The sequence below is a fragment of the Podarcis liolepis genome, assembly GCF_965112155.1.
Source record: "Podarcis liolepis genome assembly, chromosome: 17".
Taxonomy (NCBI): domain Eukaryota; kingdom Metazoa; phylum Chordata; class Lepidosauria; order Squamata; family Lacertidae; genus Podarcis; species Podarcis liolepis.
In genome coordinates this window covers 20568655-20588828 of record NC_139571.1, presented here as the reverse complement: position 1 = coordinate 20588828, position 20174 = coordinate 20568655, and the positions used below count along the sequence as shown (strand labels likewise).

General features: G+C 39.5%; 1 protein-coding gene across 6 annotated transcripts; it reads left to right on the top strand.

The window, feature by feature from the left end:
• Window positions 1-1745: 1745 nt before the first annotated feature.
• LOC310696562 (RNA exonuclease 1 homolog) lies at window positions 1746-20054 on the top strand. 6 transcript variants are annotated; one of them, XR_014520627.1, is made up of 16 exons: window positions 1746-2079; window positions 3143-4494; window positions 5179-5274; window positions 5944-6151; window positions 7389-7531; window positions 8379-8516; window positions 10287-10401; window positions 10552-10611; window positions 11058-11207; window positions 11694-11807; window positions 13089-13162; window positions 14835-14945; window positions 15922-16037; window positions 16918-17471; window positions 18245-19159; window positions 19548-20054. XR_014520627.1 is itself a non-coding variant. In XM_083482237.1 (16 exons), the coding sequence occupies exons 1-16, from the start codon at window positions 1911-1913 to the stop codon at window positions 19637-19639; spliced, it is 3198 nt and encodes a 1065-aa protein (XP_083338363.1). In that variant the 5' UTR covers window positions 1746-1910; the 3' UTR covers window positions 19640-20054. The 6 variants fall into 6 exon arrangements, 3 of the variants coding, with proteins under 3 accessions (XP_083338363.1, XP_083338364.1, XP_083338365.1); XM_083482237.1 differs by having other exon boundaries at window positions 16918-17056; window positions 19039-19159; XR_014520628.1 differs by having other exon boundaries at window positions 1755-2079; window positions 5182-5274.
• The last annotated feature ends 120 nt before the right edge of the window (window positions 20055-20174 follow it).

Genomic DNA, 20174 nt, shown 5'->3' with positions numbered 1-20174 from the left:
CCCAAGGATAGGGGAAGTGACACAAGTAAGCCTGGCAGGACAGCTTATTCTATGGTGTTAACTCCTTCATGCATTAATTAGACATAGGCATGTTAGCTATACAAGGCAGATTACCCTACACTATGTAGTGTGTGTGTGTGTGTGTGTGTGTGTGTGTGTGTGTATAGACACTGTAAAAGGGAAAAGGTACAAAAGAGGAAAACAAATCAGAGGTGAGAAAGAGTCAGGGCTGTTTCACGCACCATGGTGATGAACACCCTTGCACATCGTGCAACATGTCTGCACATAAGTTTATTTGGCCAAGAAAAGCAATGGGTTTATTATCTAGGGTTGCCACCTGTCCCTAAAAAAAAGAGAAAAGGCGATTGTCCTTTTTATTTTGGAGAAAAGTGTCCTCTGCTGTGCTTGAATTTCAAACGGAACATGTTCTTTCACATATTCAAGCTCATCTTCCTCCTCATCCTCAAAACTGCTTAGGCAGAGGGTGGGTCTGGTGTGGGGAAGAGAGTGAGAGCCTAAGTGGGAGTTTGTGCAGGTGGAGGATAGGTCCATGAGGAGGGTAGGGTGGCGCTGGGAGGAGGGCTTTTGAGAGGGCAGAGCTTTTTTTCTCCCGGGGTGGAATTCACCGGAACCCAGTCCCGGCACCAGTCAAATGGGTGCCATTGCCATTATAAGAGAAAGGGAGCAGGTGGCGCTGTGGTCTAAACCACTGAGCGTCTTGGGCTTGCAGATCAGAGGGTTGGTGGTTCGAATCCCCGCGATGGAGTCAGCTCCCGTTGTTCTGTCCCAGCTCCTGCCAACCTAGCAGTTCAAAAGCACACCAGCGCAAGTAGATAAATAGGTACCACTGTGGCAGGAAGGTAAACAGCGTTTCCATGCGTTCTGGTTTCCGTCACGGTGTCCCGTTGCGCCAGAAGCGGCTTAGTCATGCTGGCCACATGACCCAGAAAACTGTCTGTGGACAAACACCGGCTCCCTTGGCCTGAAAGCGAGATGAGCGCCGCAACCCCATATTCGCCTTTGACTGGACTTAACCGTCCAGGGGTCCTGTATTTCAAATAATTGATTGTGATTTTATGTAAACTGTGCTATTTTTACTGTTGTTAGCTGCTCTTAGCCCGGCTTCATTACTATTATCATTACCTGTAAGAGGAGATTGCGAGTTCTGGCACTTCTTTTTCTAGAAAAATAGCACGGAGACAGTTTTTGTGGGGGCAAAGGGTGGAGTCTTGGGTTTTGCATGGGCAGAGGCGGCAGGTGGGTCAGAAAGCGAGAGAGGGGGTTTGTTTGCACAGCCCTGGTGGAAGAGTTTTTGCACAGAGGTGGGTGGGTCGGAGTGGGTAAGGGGATATATAGTAATTTCTGCACTAGGTAAAGTAATTTTAGCCCCCTCCACCGCCCCCTTCTACCAGTCTCATATTTTGTCCTTTATTTTTCCCTGACCAAAGACATTACCCAGAATGAAAGCGAACTACAACTCCCAGCGCCTCTAGCCAGCCACAATTCCCAAGCTATATACCACAACACAACACCAAAAACAAGGAACCGAGACCCTTGGCAGAAACGCCCAGCCTGAATAAATCCAGTAAGGCGCATGCGCAGGGGGCCCGCTACCTCAGGCAAAGTGCCTTAACCCCTCTCGGGGGACCGTTAAACACCGTTGCGAAAGCCACGCCCCGAAAGTGGGTAGGGCTGTCGTTCTCTTCATTTAAATATAAGGAGGCGCCTTTGCGCAATGAGGGAGAGAGGAGCAGCAGCAAGCAAGCAAGAAAAGGGGCGGGGCTTTAGTAGCCGCGCCGCGTGGCCTCGCCCCGCCCCCTCCAACGGTTTCGCGCGTGAGCTAGGCTTCGTCGGGAGCGTTGCGCGCCTTTTCTCCGGCCGCGGCGTGCGGGGAGGCGGGAAAAGGCGGGATGCTCCCCTCGGCGGGTTTCTTCAGGAGCCTCCCTTGCCCCTTCGACGCCCGCGGGTGCCGGCGGCCCCACTGCCAGTATAGACACGAGGCCCTTCGGCGCCGGCGCCGCCTTCAAGGGGAGCCGCCGGTCCCTCAGCCGCGGCCGCTGAGCGCCTCTTCAGCGCAGGGTGAGGGAGGGAAGCTGGCGCGTGTGGACGGCGGCCTTAAACGCGCGTTTTACTTCACGCCTGCGGGGTCCTTCACGCCCGACCGCGCGTTCCCGCCTTTTCCCCACATCAGTTCCCCCGAACAGGAGCCTCTTCCCCATGAGTCGGATAAAATATCAAGGCTTGTCATCCCAGCCCGCGCTTTTAAAAAGCGACATTCCTTGCTTTGTGTCTCCTCTCAGAGAAATGAGACTGAAAATAGGCCCTTTTTTTATTAGCGGCATCTGTGTTGTGCAGTGCCGGATTTACGTGTAAGCTAAATATATAGCTTATACAGTATAGGACCCCCAAAAAATTAAAGGGGGGAAAAAACTGGATGTACATTTCCAAAATATAAGATAAAAAACAAATGAAACTTACAGCAACAGTGTTTTGTGTTGTGTAGGAGCCTTCCTATGATGTAAATCATGGGCCGGCCTCCTAGCCTGCTCCCTAAAATATCACTGGTTTGTTCATTTTGTATATAGGGTGCCTACATTCTGCATTTGCAGATGGCTTTAGATATTTATAGGTCCATAAATTACCATATAGCATATATTCAGCACAAAAAACAGCGACAATTTGTTGTTGACAAAGGACAGCTGGACATAAAAATTACCTTCAGTAGCTTAGGGCCTCATCAAACCTAAATCCGGCCCTGGTGTTGTGTTAATAGTCTTTTTACCTTTTTTCGGTAGTTTTTATTTCTATGTTCCTGTGTTGCCATGGCATTATTTTTCAGGTGATTTGGAATATAGTTTCTTTAGGCACCCCTAAAATGCATTCACTTTGGCTCCTTCGCAATGTCTTTGTTGAGTAATTCTTAGAAACAACGCACATGGTTTAGATGTGCTGGGTTTTTGTATCGTGTGTCGCTTTAAAGCAATAAAGTATTCCAATGCCCTTCAAAAATAGTTGATGACAGAACTAAGAGTTTGGGCTAAGTTCTGTAATTGTATTCTTTAATGCTCTGTTTACATATAATTGAAATATTAGTGTATAACCTAAGGCTACGGTATTTATAAAACTTTCTTCTAATCAACAGGTCTTGATAAAAATATCCAAGAATTAGAAATGATCAACAAAGCAATTCAGTCACTCAAGACTGAAGTTGAAGAGCAGAAGAAACTATTCTGTTACGACTGGGTGCAAGATTTCAAAAATAATGTGATTTTTGCAACAAATCACAACAAAGGAAATAAATCTTTCTCTGATGAAGGTGATGCCTGTAATAGTCCTGTAGAAGTAAAAAATAATACCATTTCAATCTCAAAAGAATCTAAAAGGTCCAGTAAATATATTCTTGACCATAGCTGTCCAGCTACTGATCTTGAATATGACCCATTACTCAATTATTCTGCAGGTCTCGGGTCTTCTTTGAAGGAAGTAGATAAAAATGACACATGTCACTCTAAACATTTTAAAGTCTCTCATTGTAGAGATTTACAAGCATCTATAAAAACTTTTCCAGGTGAAAATAGATTCAGATCCCCAAGGAAGAGATCAGTAAGTTCTTCACCAATAAAACTCCAGGAATCAGATGATGATATGCTTATAATAGATGCCCCACCAATGAATGTATCAAAGAAACCAAGAATAAGCAAGACCTATAAAAAGTGGAATAGGGAAGTAAATGAAATGAGTTTTGGAGCTAATTTAGAAACTGTTCAGAACTCTGGAACATCAGATATTTTAAAAAATTTAGAGGGAGAAAGATCAGAAGTCATCACTGTTGGCCTGCACAGTGTTAATCAAAGTGATGGAAATAAAAGTAAAATAAAAATGTCAGCAGCAGAAAGTGCTTATTTAGCAGATGTCAAAGCGAGTGCTTTGAATGTAGGAAGCAAACTCTGGACAAAATATTACCCTGCTACTAAAGGCAATAATGTATCTCCTCAGATGAAGTTTGAAATGAACAAAGAAACTTTGGAGGAGGAGTCACTGAATGTTACTTCTGTTAAAGCATGCAATATGACTGAGGAGGTTAGTAATCCTAAAACTTTGCTGAAAAACAAAACTCAGACTAAGCTATATTCTAGAGGCAGTACAAAAGATAGAGTTACAGCACTACAAGAAAGCTCTAAAAAAGATTCAATACATTTTGGGAAATGGAGTATTCAGCTACATGGAAAAAGCAACGCATTGCCTATTAAACGAAGCTGTGTTCCAGTTTTGAGTGAGGATACATTTGTTGAAAAAACTGGTGAAAATTGTACTGATAAAACTATGAAAATGGATGCCAAAGAAAATGAGATAATAGTATTAGACTCTTCTGAAGATGATGACGTTGAAGAGGATAATGAACTTTCTGAATCAGATGATACTATGGAAGAATGTCGGAGAATTTTCAATGAGTTTGTTGAACATGAAGCACAAAAGGAAAGGTTAGCAAAGCAGGTATTTTTGCTTTTCTCAGTTTATACCTTCCTCCTTGTAAAGGCAGACACAAATTGTTTTCTATTTAATCTTTTTTCTGACCATTCAGCACTTTTTTTGGTGTATCAATTCATATTCACTTGGTGAGAATCTGGAAATCTGCTCCACTTCCCAGTGGGGAGGAGTTGCGGTGGACCGTGTGGCCACCCGCTCCCCACCGGGGGCAGGGGACTTTGTCCCCCATTGCCTGGGGATCCCGGCCACGTCAGAGCCCGGCCAGCCAACCTGCTGGCCGGGGGGGCGTGGCCGGAGCCCTTTAAACAGAGGAGCGAGCCAGAGGACTTCCTCTTTGGCTTGCTCCCTCAATCAATCTTTTTTCTGACCATTCAGCACTTTTTTGTGTGTGTATCAATGCATATTCACTTGGTGAGAATCTGGAATTAACAGATGATAAAATTCCAGCTAATAGCTAGGGGAAAAAGTAGTACTTTTTGGTTAAATGAAGATTTTTTGTAATATTAAAGATTGCCTTTGGATTTCCATCCTCTGAAAGTCTTTTTTTAAGTTTCAGGAAGCCAGAGTTCATTACAGAACTGCAGTATCATGAAAACAAACCGTAATTTGTTGTAATTTTATAATTTAGAAACAACAATCTTGATAGTTTTTGCAGTTTGTGTATGGCTATTTTCCTTTCTTTAAAAAAAGCAGGCCCTTGCAGCGCAAACAGACGTAAACTCAAATTTGAAGACAAGTATGCTTCCTGGACAGAAGAGAAGAATTGCACACACTGCAAAATTTGATGTGAGTTTCAATCTAGCAGTTTGGGGAAATATTTGCTAGTATTTCATTATGTAAACATGGATATAGGTTAATGGCAAATAAGTGGTGTCAACGTATTGAAATTAACGGACCTAACTTAGTCATGTTAATTAATTTCAATGGGTCTACTGTGAGTAGGAGTATCATTAGATACAGCCCATGGTGTGGGAAACAGTTCTTAATATCTTAAATGAGGTACTAACACTTTGTCGGTTAAAGCATGTTAAACCTGTCAGGCAGGTTCTAAGTTGCATTTTCATCTCTGCATTTTCCTCTCTTTACTACGATTCCAAATGTTGACTTAATTTGTGTTTGTTTCATCAATAGATTGTAGATACAATTTGCATATCACCTTAAAGTTAAGAGCCTCGAAACACTAAGATGCCAAGTGACAAAATATCAAATGATACATTGGTGAACAGGTCCAAATTGCTAATGGACAAACCGTTTTCTGATACAAGGTGCTCTACTACTTTCAACAGAGTGGTATTGATAGTAACTGAAGTAGTGACCCAACTGTTTGACCATTTATCTTTATGAAGAGATGGAAATACTGCTTTACAGTCTTGGGGTGTAACTTTACTTTAGGGTAGTAAATACAGTATTGCACTTACTGAATTTAGATATTGTTCATTCTTCAATACTCATCAGGTTAATACCACTAAAGAAATAATCGTGCCTTTAAAAGCACCTCTTCCAAAGCGGACCTGTCATTCCAGAATACTGCAAGCACAGCAACAAGCAACACAAATAACAACTGCTGTTAAAAGTGGTCAAGCTTTTGTTGCTGCAACTTGCGGCCCCAAGAGAACTGCATCTGTAATACCAGCTACTCAGATTCAAAGCATGGGCCCCATAGGTATGATGAAGTAGTATATTACACTTTTGATATTTGTTGAGTTTGTGTGAGTTAAAACAAGTTTGTGTGAGTTAAAACAAGATCTCATAAAATTTAGCTTTAATTTGCTTCCCAGTCCCCCAGACCAAGAAACCAACAGCAGGATATGTAGAGAATGAGTAGTTGATTGTTCCTAGGTTTCTGATTCAGATCAGGTTTCATCAAAACAGCCAGTGTCCATGCATTGATAGCTTAGAATCTGTGAGAGACAAATGTGGTGTCCTCCAGACAAATGTGGTGTCCTCCAATGTTTTCAACAATTCACACCAGCCCTAGCCATGAAGGGGAAAGGGAATAGAACACTGTTCCATGCTATTTGAAAACATGCCCACCTTTGTGTATAGACAATACAGATGGTATCTGTGACTTTAAATGAGGTGATTGCAAGAAGGTGTGCACAACTGGTAACCACTGTACAAAAGCACCCTGTGGAAAAATGACCCCTGTGCATTTCAAAGGCTACATTGTACACAGCCTGTATCACAGCCATTGCATCTTACAATACCTGTTTTCTCCAAAGCAGAACTGGATTGGTCCCCCCCCCCCAGTGTCTCTGATAGAATTAGTGATGTGTAAGGGATGAGCTCCCATTGCTCAGTCCCTGCTCCTGCCAACCTAGCAGTTCGAAAGCACATCAAAGTGCAAGTCGATAAATAGGTACTGCTCCGGCAGGACAGTAAACAGCGTTTCTGTGCGCTGCTCTGGTTCACCAGAAGCGGCTTAGTCATGCTGGCCACATGACCCGGAAGCTGTACGCCGGCTCCCTCGGCCAATAAAGCGAGATGAGCGCCGCAACCCCAGAGTCGGCCACGACTGGATCTAATGGTCGGGTCCCTTTACCTTTTTTAAGGGATGGTTTTGGGATATATTGCTTTATGTACCAGTAATTGCTGTTATATGTAAAATAAATGCTGGTACACATATTCAGCAAGCTGTTGGAAGGCTGGTATTATCAACCAGCAGCATGGAAACCTTCAGCGAGCTCAGGTGATCACAGGACAGGTCATATTGTCTGTCATACCTGTGGCAAGGAATGGTCACCACACAAAAGCTGTTCATCCCATGTGACTGCCTTAATGGTCACTCTGGCATTTACTGTAATCATTCAGCTTCCAGATAAAGTTTAAGAAGATAGTTTGGCTATGTGAAGTGCATTTACAAATGAAGCTTTAAACTACACAATATTTGTCTGTTTCAGTTTGTTTAAATGTGTTTGAAGTTCAGCCTGTTGGAACAAGCACTGGCCAAGTGAATGTACTACTTCCTGGAAATGCATTAACATCAGTGCCATGTAGACTTTCCAATTATCCTGTAAAAAAAAATACTCCCAAGCCAATTAAGGTATTTCATGTTTTCCTTTGTGTTAAAATAGAGTAAAAGGCTTCTGGGTTTATAGTCAAATTTATTAAGAAGTTATTGGGGGACATATGGGAAACCAGTGCATAACGTGCCATACAAATCTAGTTTGAAATGGTGATGTCCTAATAGTATTTGTTAAATTTAAAAATCAATTAAATTTAAAAATCAAAAATTTAAAAATCAAATCAGAGGTGGTTTGTAGGTTGAAGGTGACCAATAGGGCTTTCCCATCCAGTCTACAGCCCCTTCTCTTCACTGCAATGTGTTGTTTAGACTTTGACATAAACTGAAGACTGTGTTCAAGCCTAATTCTAGTATGAACATTTTTGGTATGTAGGTTGTTTATCTGTGTAGGGATAATCCTCCATTCCTGTGTGCTGTGACCCAATAGTAAACAGTGCTTATTTTAACTATGATTTCATTCGAATTTGAGCCAGGTCAATGGATGCGTGGGTGGGTGTATGCCCATGTCCATGTTTGCATGTGTGTGAGAGTAGGCCAGGACTCATTTTTGACTCTGCTGACCTTGATGGGCTGGCAAAGAGGGAATGCAGCCAATGGGATTTAAAGAGTTAACAAACCACCACAATACAGTATATTTAGAGAGATAGTTTGCTGTTGAAAAATATTCTGACTTTGCCATACTATTGCAATTTTGGGGATAGGATTTGAGGGAGAAGAGTTTGTAGCTATAATAAGGTATTTGTTCAGAAGTCTTTTCAGTGATTTAGAATCCTTTTCTTTTACCCAAAACAATACCTTTCAATAAGTTTAGGAACGTTATTTCAATTCATGCATGTAGTAAGTTAAATATAAGTCAACATTTCAGGCATCAAGTCGGAGAAGGCCTCCAGTGATTGTGGAGCTGGGATCCAAAGTACCACATGACACAAGGCAACGATATGTCAATTTTTTTTTTGAAGAATTCTTGAAAGTTTGTGCAACAGTCAATGAAGCTTTTGACAAGGTCTGCAGTAGTTTTAAAAACCAATGTAATTTATTTTTTATGGCAGTTATATGAATTGTGGATATGTGAAATAAGTGCTGAGTGCTTTGTTGCAAACATAACATACAGTGTGATCCTGTGTGTGTATACTCAAGAGTAAATGCCATTAATTTTGGTTGGACTTCTGCTCCCAATGAATCCTGCAGTGTACTGCAGTTTTAGGCTGCAATCCTAAACCTATTTACTGGGGTGAAAGTCCCTTTGACCATAATGGGACTTGTTTCTAGGTGAACATACATAAGTTTGCAGTGTTAACTGGTACCGTATTGGCCTGAATATAAGCCTCATGTTTCTCCCAAATTCCAACTGTGAAAAATTAAAAAGTGTGGCTTATATTCGCGACTTGACGATATGCAGCCAGGAGCGCGGCAAAGCAGCGCCGCCCAGCGCGTATTCCTCCATCCTCTCCCCCAAGGCCGGGGAGGAAGGGGAAAGGCCGCCAGCAATGCAGCTCCATTCCTCGCTGCTCCCAGTATGCAGCCAGGAGCAGTGAGGAATGGAGTGGCTTATATTTGTGTATTTTTTTCTTTTTCCCTCTCCAATTTTAAAGGTGCGACTTATATTCGGGTGTGGCTTATATTTGGGCCAATATGGTATATTAATAAGCCCTTTGAAAATTGCCAATGGCTGAAGGTTTAATCTGGTAATAATTCCTTTGATTACAGATGCTTCTACTCTTTTCTATTAACCTATTGGTCTGACTGGGCAAATTTAGAAGATCTTCCTTTTTTATGGGCAGAAGTGATGGGGACTTTCTGTATTCATTATGGATTTGTCCTAAAAAGTAAAAGTTAATTATTCATATTTAATTACTTTACTAAATGTATCTGTCGCCCATCAATATTCCTATTTCCAAACAGTATTTGAAAAATAAACATTCCTTAGTAATAAAATGGCTAAGAATCATTATATATTATTAAATTGTTGCTGCATATTTAACAAAAGAAACCTAAATTGGAGATAACAGGAAATCAACTAACACAATCTTCTTGAATGAAAATAATTGATTTCAAAAAAGAATCTGATTTAAAATAAATTCTGAATTTAAATTGAAGTGGATATGGTGATTATACTTATCTCTGAATCTGTTGTGAGACCATCACAGTTAAACACTTAATGTGGTGCAAAACTATAGGACTATTTACAGTACATCACTAGTGGAGTGTTGAACTCGTTTCTCAAACTGCATGCAAGCACCCACAGCAGTGCCACACAGAAAGCCACTGATGAAAACCAGAAGACCTTTAAAAGCAGTTTGTGATGGAGGGAATAAAAACTTTAAATTGTCTGGTGCAACTGAAAAGGATCTCTTGAGTTGTGGCCACTGAATTTTAAATGCCAATTTTTCTTTATATATATATATCAGGGGGAAAGGCAGGATATAAATAATATATTATTATATATTTATATCCTACCTTTTTCCCTGATAGGACTTAAAGTCGCTTACGTATAAAAACAGAACCACTAAAAAGGACATCCGAAGGCAGCCCTCTTTAGGGAAGTTTTTAATGTTTGGTGTTTTATTGTGTTTTTAATAGTCTGTTGGGAGCAGCTCAGAGTGGCTGAGGCAACCGAGTCAGAAGGACACCATATTATTACTATTATTATTATTTGTTTGGATGCTCTTCCCCATTACATACTCTGTTCCATTGTGGGGCGGGGGGGGGGGGGAGTACAGGGTAGATGTGCAATTTACAGTATATATCATACACACTTTTCTTTTTAATGTAGGCATTGATAGAAGAAAAGGCAATATATGACCGTTGTGGTAGTAAAAATATATACTTGAACATAGCTGTGAACAAGCTTAAAAAATTGAGGGATCATAGCAGTGTGTCAGCAGATGGTAAGTTCCAATGATGTGGGAAGGGAAAACTGGTAGTTACAATGGACCAATTTTATTTCTCTTCTAAGTACATTTAAATTACATACAATGTTTGTTTGTAGAAATAAGTTCACATTAACAATGTGAGACATCTGATTTTATTTTGTATAGGCCAGCCCTCAGACAATAAATGCACTACTTCAACTGGCTTTAGAAAAGAAGAAAAAAATGGTAAAATAAAACTATTACTGTATTTTGAAAAATTTGCACAAAGTATTAAAATTCTTTCACAACTGAAGTACTTATAATATAAAAAGCTACTTTTTTCTAGTTCTAATACTCTTTGATTACTTGCTTATAATGAAAATGAAAAGTAATGAAAAAAATTCAGTGCTTTCAAAATGTTTTTATTCTTGTTTTTATTATGTATTTTTCTTTTTTGTATTTTTTGCTGAGATCTTTGAATGAAAGGTTGTATATAAATTTAAGAAATGCTATGACAAAAGGCATATATTTAGGATGAATTTGTAAAGTTTCACAGCATATATAAACTTAACCAAAGAAAAACTAGCTGCTACTGACTACCTATAAGTTGAATCTGAAAATAATTCTGACAGTTATAATGTCTGAATGACAGCTCTTCAGAGTTTTTTAACTGTTTTGTTGGGGTGATTAAGATTTTACAGGAATTACTCTCTATAAACTTCTAAAAGAATATGCTTTGACTGATGAACAGTTGAAGGAAAATGGCTTCCCTGAACCAAATCCTGAGAAACCTGGCAGTGCTGTACTATGCAGTGGCGCCATAAAAGCAGCTTTATCTGACTGTGAGTAAGTGAGAATGGAATGAAAAATTGACACTCATCAGAAAAATCTTCCTATATTGTTCAAAAAATGCCTTCCAACATAAGATTTCATCCACAAAGTGCTACAATAAAATGCTTGTAAGTGTCGCTCATTGCCAGTACTGTGAATCAAGTCATCCTGGTTAATAAAGCTTGAAGGATAACTACCTTTTTTCTGCTCCTGAACTATCAATTTAACAACTTAATTAATATTGTTTGGGTGATTATCCGTCTGTTCCATGCATAATTGGAATATATCTGAATTACTCCTACCAAAGCTTTACTATTTTGATCAGTAATTACGCTAGTAGTAGCAATTCTGCTGCTTGATAATGTGAATGAGAACCAAATTCATTAGATTTTTTGCAGTTGTCTCTGGTGATTAAAATGGTTTCTGGGGGTAAGTGCAGATGAACATCTTGCAGGTCTCAATTCTGGCTTACTACTGGATTGTGTTACTGGTTACAGCTTCCAGAAGAATTTGTTGTCGATGTGGAGAAATATATACTGTAACTTCATCAGGAAGGCATGTTCGGAAAGAAGAATGCAGCTACCATTCTGGTAGAGTATTAAGACATAAAGGTAAGGATAAACTCCTGTCTCCCCAGACATATACTGGACATGCCGGTGAGATTGAGACTACTCAGGTAATGTCCACTGAAGCAGGGCCAGCAAGTTAAATTTTGATTAACAATGAAGGGATTAAAAACAGTTTTGCTTGCATTTTTCCTTATTAAGCCACCAATCACTTACCATTAGATACAGACTTTGCACTAATTTGTGGTGTAATGTTCTTAAGCCAGGAGCAAACATTGGGTCTGTGTTTTTCTCACCACTTCCTGTCACACATGGTTTTTCATGCCTGTTTCAATATATAACAATACAGAGAACTGTGACTTAGTATTTTAGTAGCCGGGATCTTAAACTGGGGTTGATTTTAATATTATGCTTAGTAAACCAACATCACAACACTGTGCCCCATTTCAGATCTAACAAAACTGATGCTGTGATAGTTGGCATCTGAGGGAGGAACATCCAGGTCTGATGCTTGTTCCAACTTTCCTAAATGGTGGTTTAGCATGCCAGGACTGTCATCACCCCCAAAAGAGCCCATGTAGATAGTGTAGTTAAAACTAATAAATTATATTCAGCTATTTATGCTTGACTTTGTACAGTACCTCACCTCCATTTTCCTGCTCTCTTTAGTAAAATACATGATGGGTGATAAGGTTGTTGTTTCATATTCTCAGTATAGCTACAATCTTGAGAGAAACCGACACACATTTGTAATAAAACTATAATTTCTTTGGATAGTTAGAAATCCAATTCAGTATCCCTTTCTTCAATGCATGTATATTTGATCCTCAGAATTCAACTTGGTTTTGTTAAACTGTTTTTTTTTTTTTTAAAAAAGCAGAGCTGCTCACATAGTGTTCTGGTTTGCATATTTAAAATAAATTATGGTTTAATGTGAATGAAAAGTGTATTGGTGTGTGCTGCTAAAATTATGGGCGCTTCACGCATCCCTCAGTATTATACTGCTGCCAGGAAACAAACTGTTGTGTTGTCAAAACCTGGGGTTGTAGTTTCTTTCTCCAAACAAACCATGACCCAAAACCAAAGTATGGTATGTTTCCTGACAGCAGTGAAGGGATTTTTTTTTTTTTATTTCAACAGTGTGCATCAACTTGTTTGTTCACATTAAACCATTGTTTATTTTAATTATTTGATTGTGATGTGTGAACCAAGTCAGGGTAAGAAGATAACTGATAGTTCACAGTACAGTCTATCAAAATTTTAATTTTTAGGATAAGAATTGATTTGAAATTACTCATCTGCTTCCTATTACTTACCCTGTAACAGTTCCGGGTGGTTTGGAAACACGTTACAGTTGTTGCGAAGGAGTGGTAGGATCTCCTGGATGCCAGGTTGCAAAGGTGAGAGTACTCTCCAGTTGCTGTTCTCAAACTTTTCACAACAAACCAACAACACCAGAACTGGCTTATGAATATAAACAACAATTTTACTAGAATGAGTATAAAACCTCATAAACCAACAAGACAATGAACAAACTAAAGTGAATATCCAAGCCTGGAGATACTCATAAACATAAAATGTGGCAGTGTCTCTCTCGTTGCTATACTCGCAAGGCATTGTCGTCTTGCGAAGCAAGCCCATAGGAAATTCGTTTTGCGAAGCACATCCAAAACGGAAAACTCTTTCGTCTAGCGAGTTTTCCGTCTTGCGAGGCATTCGTCTTGCAGGGCACCACTGTATATTTCTCAGGATTTTGTTTTAGCTTTTGCTTGCAGCAACCTGCCTATAGCCACTGATTGACTGTCTATATAGAGAGGGATTGACAGGGGTCGAGTATGAAAGACAAAGTGTTTCAAAATCTCCTCTTGAATTCCAGCTATAGCTGTTCTGCTAGTCTTGTTATCTTAGCAAAATAGGTGTTATCTAGAGCAAAATAGGTGACCAAGTTTCCTTCCAAGAAGCTCCAACCCTCTTTTGTGTAGAGCAGGGTGGTCCAATGTGCAGCTCAAGGGCCACATGGAGCCCTTGATGTCTTTTTTTGTGGCCCTTGGCAACATTTGACACACACACCCTGTGATGCAGCCCTCCCATTGCATTCCCAAAGCTGGGTAAGCGAGGCTCTGGGCTTTGGGAAAGAGGCTTTGACAGGGTCCTAGAGTCGTCCTGCCTGCTTCCCAGAGCCCAGTTAGTGCTTTCCCAGCTTTGGGAAGGAGGTGGGTGTCAAATGTCGGCCTTGTTTCCCGCCCCTGCAGTATGCCACCTGCAGGTTCCATGTCAAAGTACTCTGGTGGCTCACTTGGTATGAAAAGTTGGGCTGCCCAGGTGTAGTGTGTGCTCTGAATTTTTTCTTGGCCCTAGAAGCAGTTTCCTGAACTGAATATTGGTGTAAGTGTAGTCTTTGGCAGAGAGACAAAAATGTATGCATTTCTGAAGTTCTTAAAAGGTAGATGAGAATAGGCATATATTTTTAATTTGTTTTTGGGAATTCTGTTCTCATGATAGCATAATATGCTAGAAAACAAGATGGGACTGGTTCTAAAAAAGTGTTGGGGCTCAAGCCTGTCTTCATTTCCTTAAATTTAAATTTGTGAGAGAAAAGCAGATAAGTAATAAATTAGTATTGAATATGCTAAGGGACACTTTAGTTTACACTTTCTGGGACTTGGTCCTGATATTAAAACAATCTGTATCTTGATGGACCAGTGGCAGATGCTGTAATAGTTTTGCTTTCTGTATTAAGGTTTAGATTGTGGTCTTCTATTTATTTTTTTTTGCCTCCCTCATCTTGGTTACTGTGTGGGGAAAATGAACATTTGAAATGCATGAAGAAGTAGCATTTAAAATTTAAAAAACAGATAATGAACGCTGAGCATTTCAACTTCATATTCTTTAACATCAACCAATAATCAAGTGCCTGACAAAATAGCGTATAAACTTCCAAAAGATACTTAGTAAATTTCTAAGGCGAATTTCCAGAAAAGGGAAGTTGGAAATGGTATGGTAACTTAATTAAAAGTTACTGAAAATATGTCACTTCTCAGACTAATTTGAATATTCCTTGGTGCTTTGTAGCTCCATGTTCATGATGGCAGAAAAGAAAATATAGATGGCTTTGTGAAGACTTTCATCAAACCACCTCCACTTGATGGAAATCATGGTGTATTTGCGTTAGATTGTGAAATGGTATGCTAAGTTAGGATCCTTTTAAAAAATGCAATTTAAAGTGCAATTGTGTTTTCCTAGCAGTATAACTTAAGGACAGGTGTTACCTGTGCTATTTTTCTAGAAAAAGAGGTGCCAGAACTCACCCTGAATGCCTCCCTTATTCTCTTAGAATGGCAATGGCACCCTTCTGAGAGGTGCTAGAACTGAGTTCCGGCTGAAAAAAGGCACTGGGTGTTATTCTCTTCAGCTGAGAAATGTAGATCAGACAGGACAGACTGACTTGAGAAGGAAAAACTGCCCCATAAAATGCACCTGCTTTTGTTGCTCTCCTAAATTGTAATTGGGAATTATTTTCGTGGTTTTTATTCTGATTGTATCTAACCCTGGTGTTGCTACATGATGAAGCATGGGTTAAAAACTTTTAAAATATTTTGAAATTAAATAAAATATGTAATGCTGGCAATATACTTCTCTGGGAGTTGGATATTAGTGGGTTTTTGTTTTTGTTCATTCCTTCTCTAGATATAGAAAGTGCAGGATGTATAGGAAATATAGGATCATTTAGCAAAAACAAGTACACATTTTTACATGCAGCTACATGTGTATTTTTCTTTCAGTGTAAGCAATTACTTATAAAACTTGATTAACATAGAACTTCCATTGTAAATTAACAATATAATCTTTTGGGTAATCAAGTAGCTTACTAAGAGGTAACTGATGAATTGAAAACATCTTTTATCATAAAAGCTGACAGGAATTTCTAGGAATTCCCAGAGAAAAATGTTACTTTTATATTTTAAAGTTTCTAGTATATGCCTACACCATGCACTGCCATGATTTTCAATGTAAAAAATATGTTTACAACGTAGCAAATATGTTTTCACCTATCTCCACCATTTCAAAATTACATTAGTTTTCATTTCAGTTTATTCAGAACATAATCAGGAACTAAACTTAATTATGGAAAATTCTATTTAACACATTTCTCTTCTAGTGTTACACAACACGTGGATTGGAACTCTCCAGAGTGACAGTAGTTGATCCTTCACTTCATGTCATCTATGACACGTTTGTTAAGCCTGATAATGAAATAATAGATTTTAATAATAGGTATGTGTCTTATTCAAACACCAAAACATCAAGTGTTTGAAGATAAGTAACTGTGTTTACACTCAACAGTAAACCAGAAATCCTGAGAATAGGTCAGACTCTGCATGAGCTACATGTGAGTGCAATAGGGCTCCTTTGCATTTGCTTCACTCCCTTTGTGTGAGCAGCTGAACAAGCCAGGTTTTAATGCTTAATCATGTGAACCAAGGTATAATTAATTGTTTCTAATCAACCCAAGATATTAAGCATACCTTAAAGCGTAGCTTCCGAAGTGTAATGGCAAATGGCTTCAAATCAACTAGGTTATGAAGCTGTGTTTGGCTTAATATCTTTAGTTGTTTTGAAGCCACAAATTTTAATTCTAATCTTCACGTGTAAATGATAAGCTATTATTTAAGTGCTTAAATCTAACTTTTATCAGCTGCGTGCATAAAAGGGAGAAGGAGGCTGTCCTTGTGCATAACTTGGCTCATTAAGACAGGATTTTTGATTAGCACTGCATGTGAATGCTGTCAGTGATGTATAACCCATGGGCTACTTATATAGCATCACTGCTTTTTCCTGTAGTATTTCTATAAGAAGTGCATGAGGGGTCTGGAGTTAAGTTACTTATTGTTATTTTTTAATTGAATTTTATAAGTAATAATTAAGTGTAGGTAAAATATGTGCAAAATACCAGCAGAGAATAGGATTGAGACAAATAATAGACAGATAATGTTATTACTTTGTCATGGTCTGATTCCTTCCCTAAATTTTTCATTCCAAAAGGAAAATAAAAATTCTTTAGTTGTATCAGTTGTGGGATAAGTGAATCTGGTATTTCTAAAATATTCATGTCTCCCTATTGTTTTACTTCCCTTGACACTCTGATTTGCTTTAGGTTTTCTGGAGTGACGGCAGAAGACATGAAGAATACTGTAACATCAATTCGGGACGTGCAGGCAATATTGTTAAACTTGTTTAGTGCAGACACAATTTTAATTGGACATAGTTTAGAGAGTGATTTGTTTGCTCTTAAGGTATATTATACAGAATGATAATATATTTATAATGATTTGAAATGTTTTGCTTAAAACCTGTTCAGGTTTAACTTCTGTGTACTGTCTAATACTGCACACAGAAGTGCCCTGCTGGATTTATACCATCTAGCGCAGCATTCTGTTTCCCACAGTGATTAACCCACTGCCTCTGGGAACATGAGGACAACAACTCTCTCCTTTGCGGGTCCAGGTTCACTGGTGTGGTGTGGGTGAGGAATAGATCTAACATGAATTGCAATAAAACAGGATAGGAGTATTGGAATTTAAAGAAGCCATAACTTTATTGATTACAGATTTCAGCAGGTTTTGGCACTAGGTGTATATCCTGAAATTGACCAATTGTTGTTCCCCAGCAACTGATATTCATAAGCACACTGCCTCTAGTCCTAGAAATGTAAAGTATTGCACTTGGGCAAAAAAAATGAGAGGCACAAATACAAGATGGGTGACACCTGGCTTGAGAGCAGTACATGTGAAAAGGATCTAGGAGTCTTGGTTGACCACAAACTTGACATGAGCCAACAGTGTGACGCGGCAGCTAAAAAAGCCAATGCAATTCTGGGCTGCATCAATAGGAGTATAGCATCTAGATCAAGGGAAGTAATAGTGCCACTGTATTCTGCTCTGGTCAGACCACACCTGGAGTACTGTGTCCAGTTCTGGGCACCACAATTCAAGAAGGACACTGACAAACTGGAACGTGTCCAGAGGAGGGCAACCAAAATGGTCAAAGGCCTGGAAACGATGCCTTATGAGGAACGGCTAAGGGAGCTGGGCATGTTTAGCCTGGAGAAGAGGAGGTTAAGGGGTGATATGATAGCCATGTTCAAATATATAAAAGGATGTCACATAGAGGAGGGAGAAAGGTTGTTTTCTGCTGCTCCAGAGAAGCGGACACGGAGCAATGGATCCAAACTACAAGAAAGAAGATTCCACCTAAACATTAGGAAGAACTTCCTGACAGTAAGAGCTGTTCGACAGTGGAATTTGCTGCCAAGGAGTGTGGTGGAGTCTCCTTCTTTGGAGGTCTTTAAGCAGAGGCTTGACAACCATATGTCAGGAGTGCTCTGATGGTGTTTCCTGCTTGGCAGGGGGTTGGACTCGATGGCCCTTGTGGTCTCTTCCAACTCTATGATTCTATGATTCTATTCTATGATTCTATTCTAGGTGACATGCAGGCATATGGTCATCATGAATAATAGCCATTGATGGGTGGCTGTATACTTGATAAATTTGACTAATTTTTTAAAATAAGCAAAGCTAGTCACCATCACGGTATATTGCTGCAGCAAATTCTATAGTTTAACTATGCTCTGAGAAAGAACTGCTATGGTAAACATGTTACAGAGAATGGGAGGATGGGTTGTGTAGCTTGCTAGCCAGGAAAGAGGCTAGGATGCGTAGTATGAGGCCTTTTATAACCTTCCCCCAAATCTAGTTTCCAAATGCCATGTTGGGCCAAAATCCAAACCCTTGTGAGAATACCTTGCCCTCTCGCCCTCAGAATGGCCAGGGCTTCCCAGCCATTGGATGCTATGCTACTGGAGAGACATGGCAATGGTGCCACAAAGTAGCTGCAGCCTTTTCACCACTTCCCAATGGCATTGCTGTGGCTCAGAGGCCCCTATGTGAAAAAGTTAATGTGATATGGTTTTTGTTGTTGTTGTTTAGTCGTGTCCGACTATTCGTGACCCCATGGACCAGAGCACGCCAGGCACTCCTGTCTTTCCACTGCCTCCCGCACTTTGGTCAAACTCATGCTGGTAGCTTCGAGAACACTATCCAACTATCTCATCCTCTGTCATCCCCTTCTCCTTGTGCCCTCAATCTTTCCCAACATCAGGGTCTTAAAGCTTTAACTGAAGCGATAGTGTGTTTTTTAACCACAAGAATATTTTAGGAGGCAAGACACAATCCAGTTTGAAGTGTCACTGAATCATCCAGCTTTGTTTCTTTTCCAGCTGTTTCATAACAAGATTGTGGATACATCCGTAGTTTTTCCTCATCGTTTAGGCCTGCCTCATAAAAGAGCACTTAGAAATCTAATGGCTGATTATCTCCAAAGAATTATTCAAGATAATGGTAAGACGTGGTGAAAATGACAGTGTATTTTACAGTTAATGGAGAAGAACCAAGAAGCAAGCAATAACTATGTTGTCACTCAGACTTTCCAGTTCGATCCAGGTTTCCCAAAATAAGGATTGTATCCCAGAATTACAGCTCCAAGGAGCAAACTAGTGCCCAGAATTCTTTTGAGGGAAAGAATGTGCTTTGAGGAGATAGTGTACAGACTGCCTTAGCGATTCATTATCTTCAAGATAATTTTCAAACTTGCTCTTTTAAGAGGGTAATTTTGGAAACAAATGCAAATACTTGAGTTTATTACTACAACCATTAATGTTAACTATTCAGTGCCAACTTTCTAATCTTTTAAATACTATGCATATTCATGAATGTTATTTTTTTCTAGTTGGTGGTCATGACTGTAGTGAAGATGCAACTGCTTGTATGGAACTTATGCTTTGGAAAGTAAAAGAGGATACTAAAGGCAGAAGATATTAATGCTTTGCAACAACAGCCTTTCTTCATCATTGCCTAGTGAAAGACAGTTTCCTGCCCATGTTATTGTTCTAATTCAAAAGAGTACTGTGATAAGTATATCCACTAGTTAGTTTTGCTGGAAGTTTGGGTTAATGTTATTCAGGATTATGATATTTTTGTTCAATATAATATTAGAGTTGACTATGGGAGCTTTGTGCTAGTCAGAATTGTTAATGTAAACAGCGAACAGTTCCCAATTTTGGCAGTTTGGAAAGAATACTGTACTTGCTTTCTTTTTATGAAGAATCCTGTACTTTTTTTCCTTTTATGAAACTTCTGTGTGTCCTAAGCAAAAAAGTTGTTTTCTGGCTGTCACTGTCTGCTGAAATAAAAACTCAAAAAAGCTGATAATAAATAAAACAAATGTTAAACATTATGCAGTCCATTCATTTGGTTAGCAGATCTCTCTAGCAGTTGCATAGATGGCCATAGGTACTCTTTTTAAATAAAGAGTCAAAGGCTGTCCCTTTGATGGCTAGAAGGTCTGTTAAAGGCC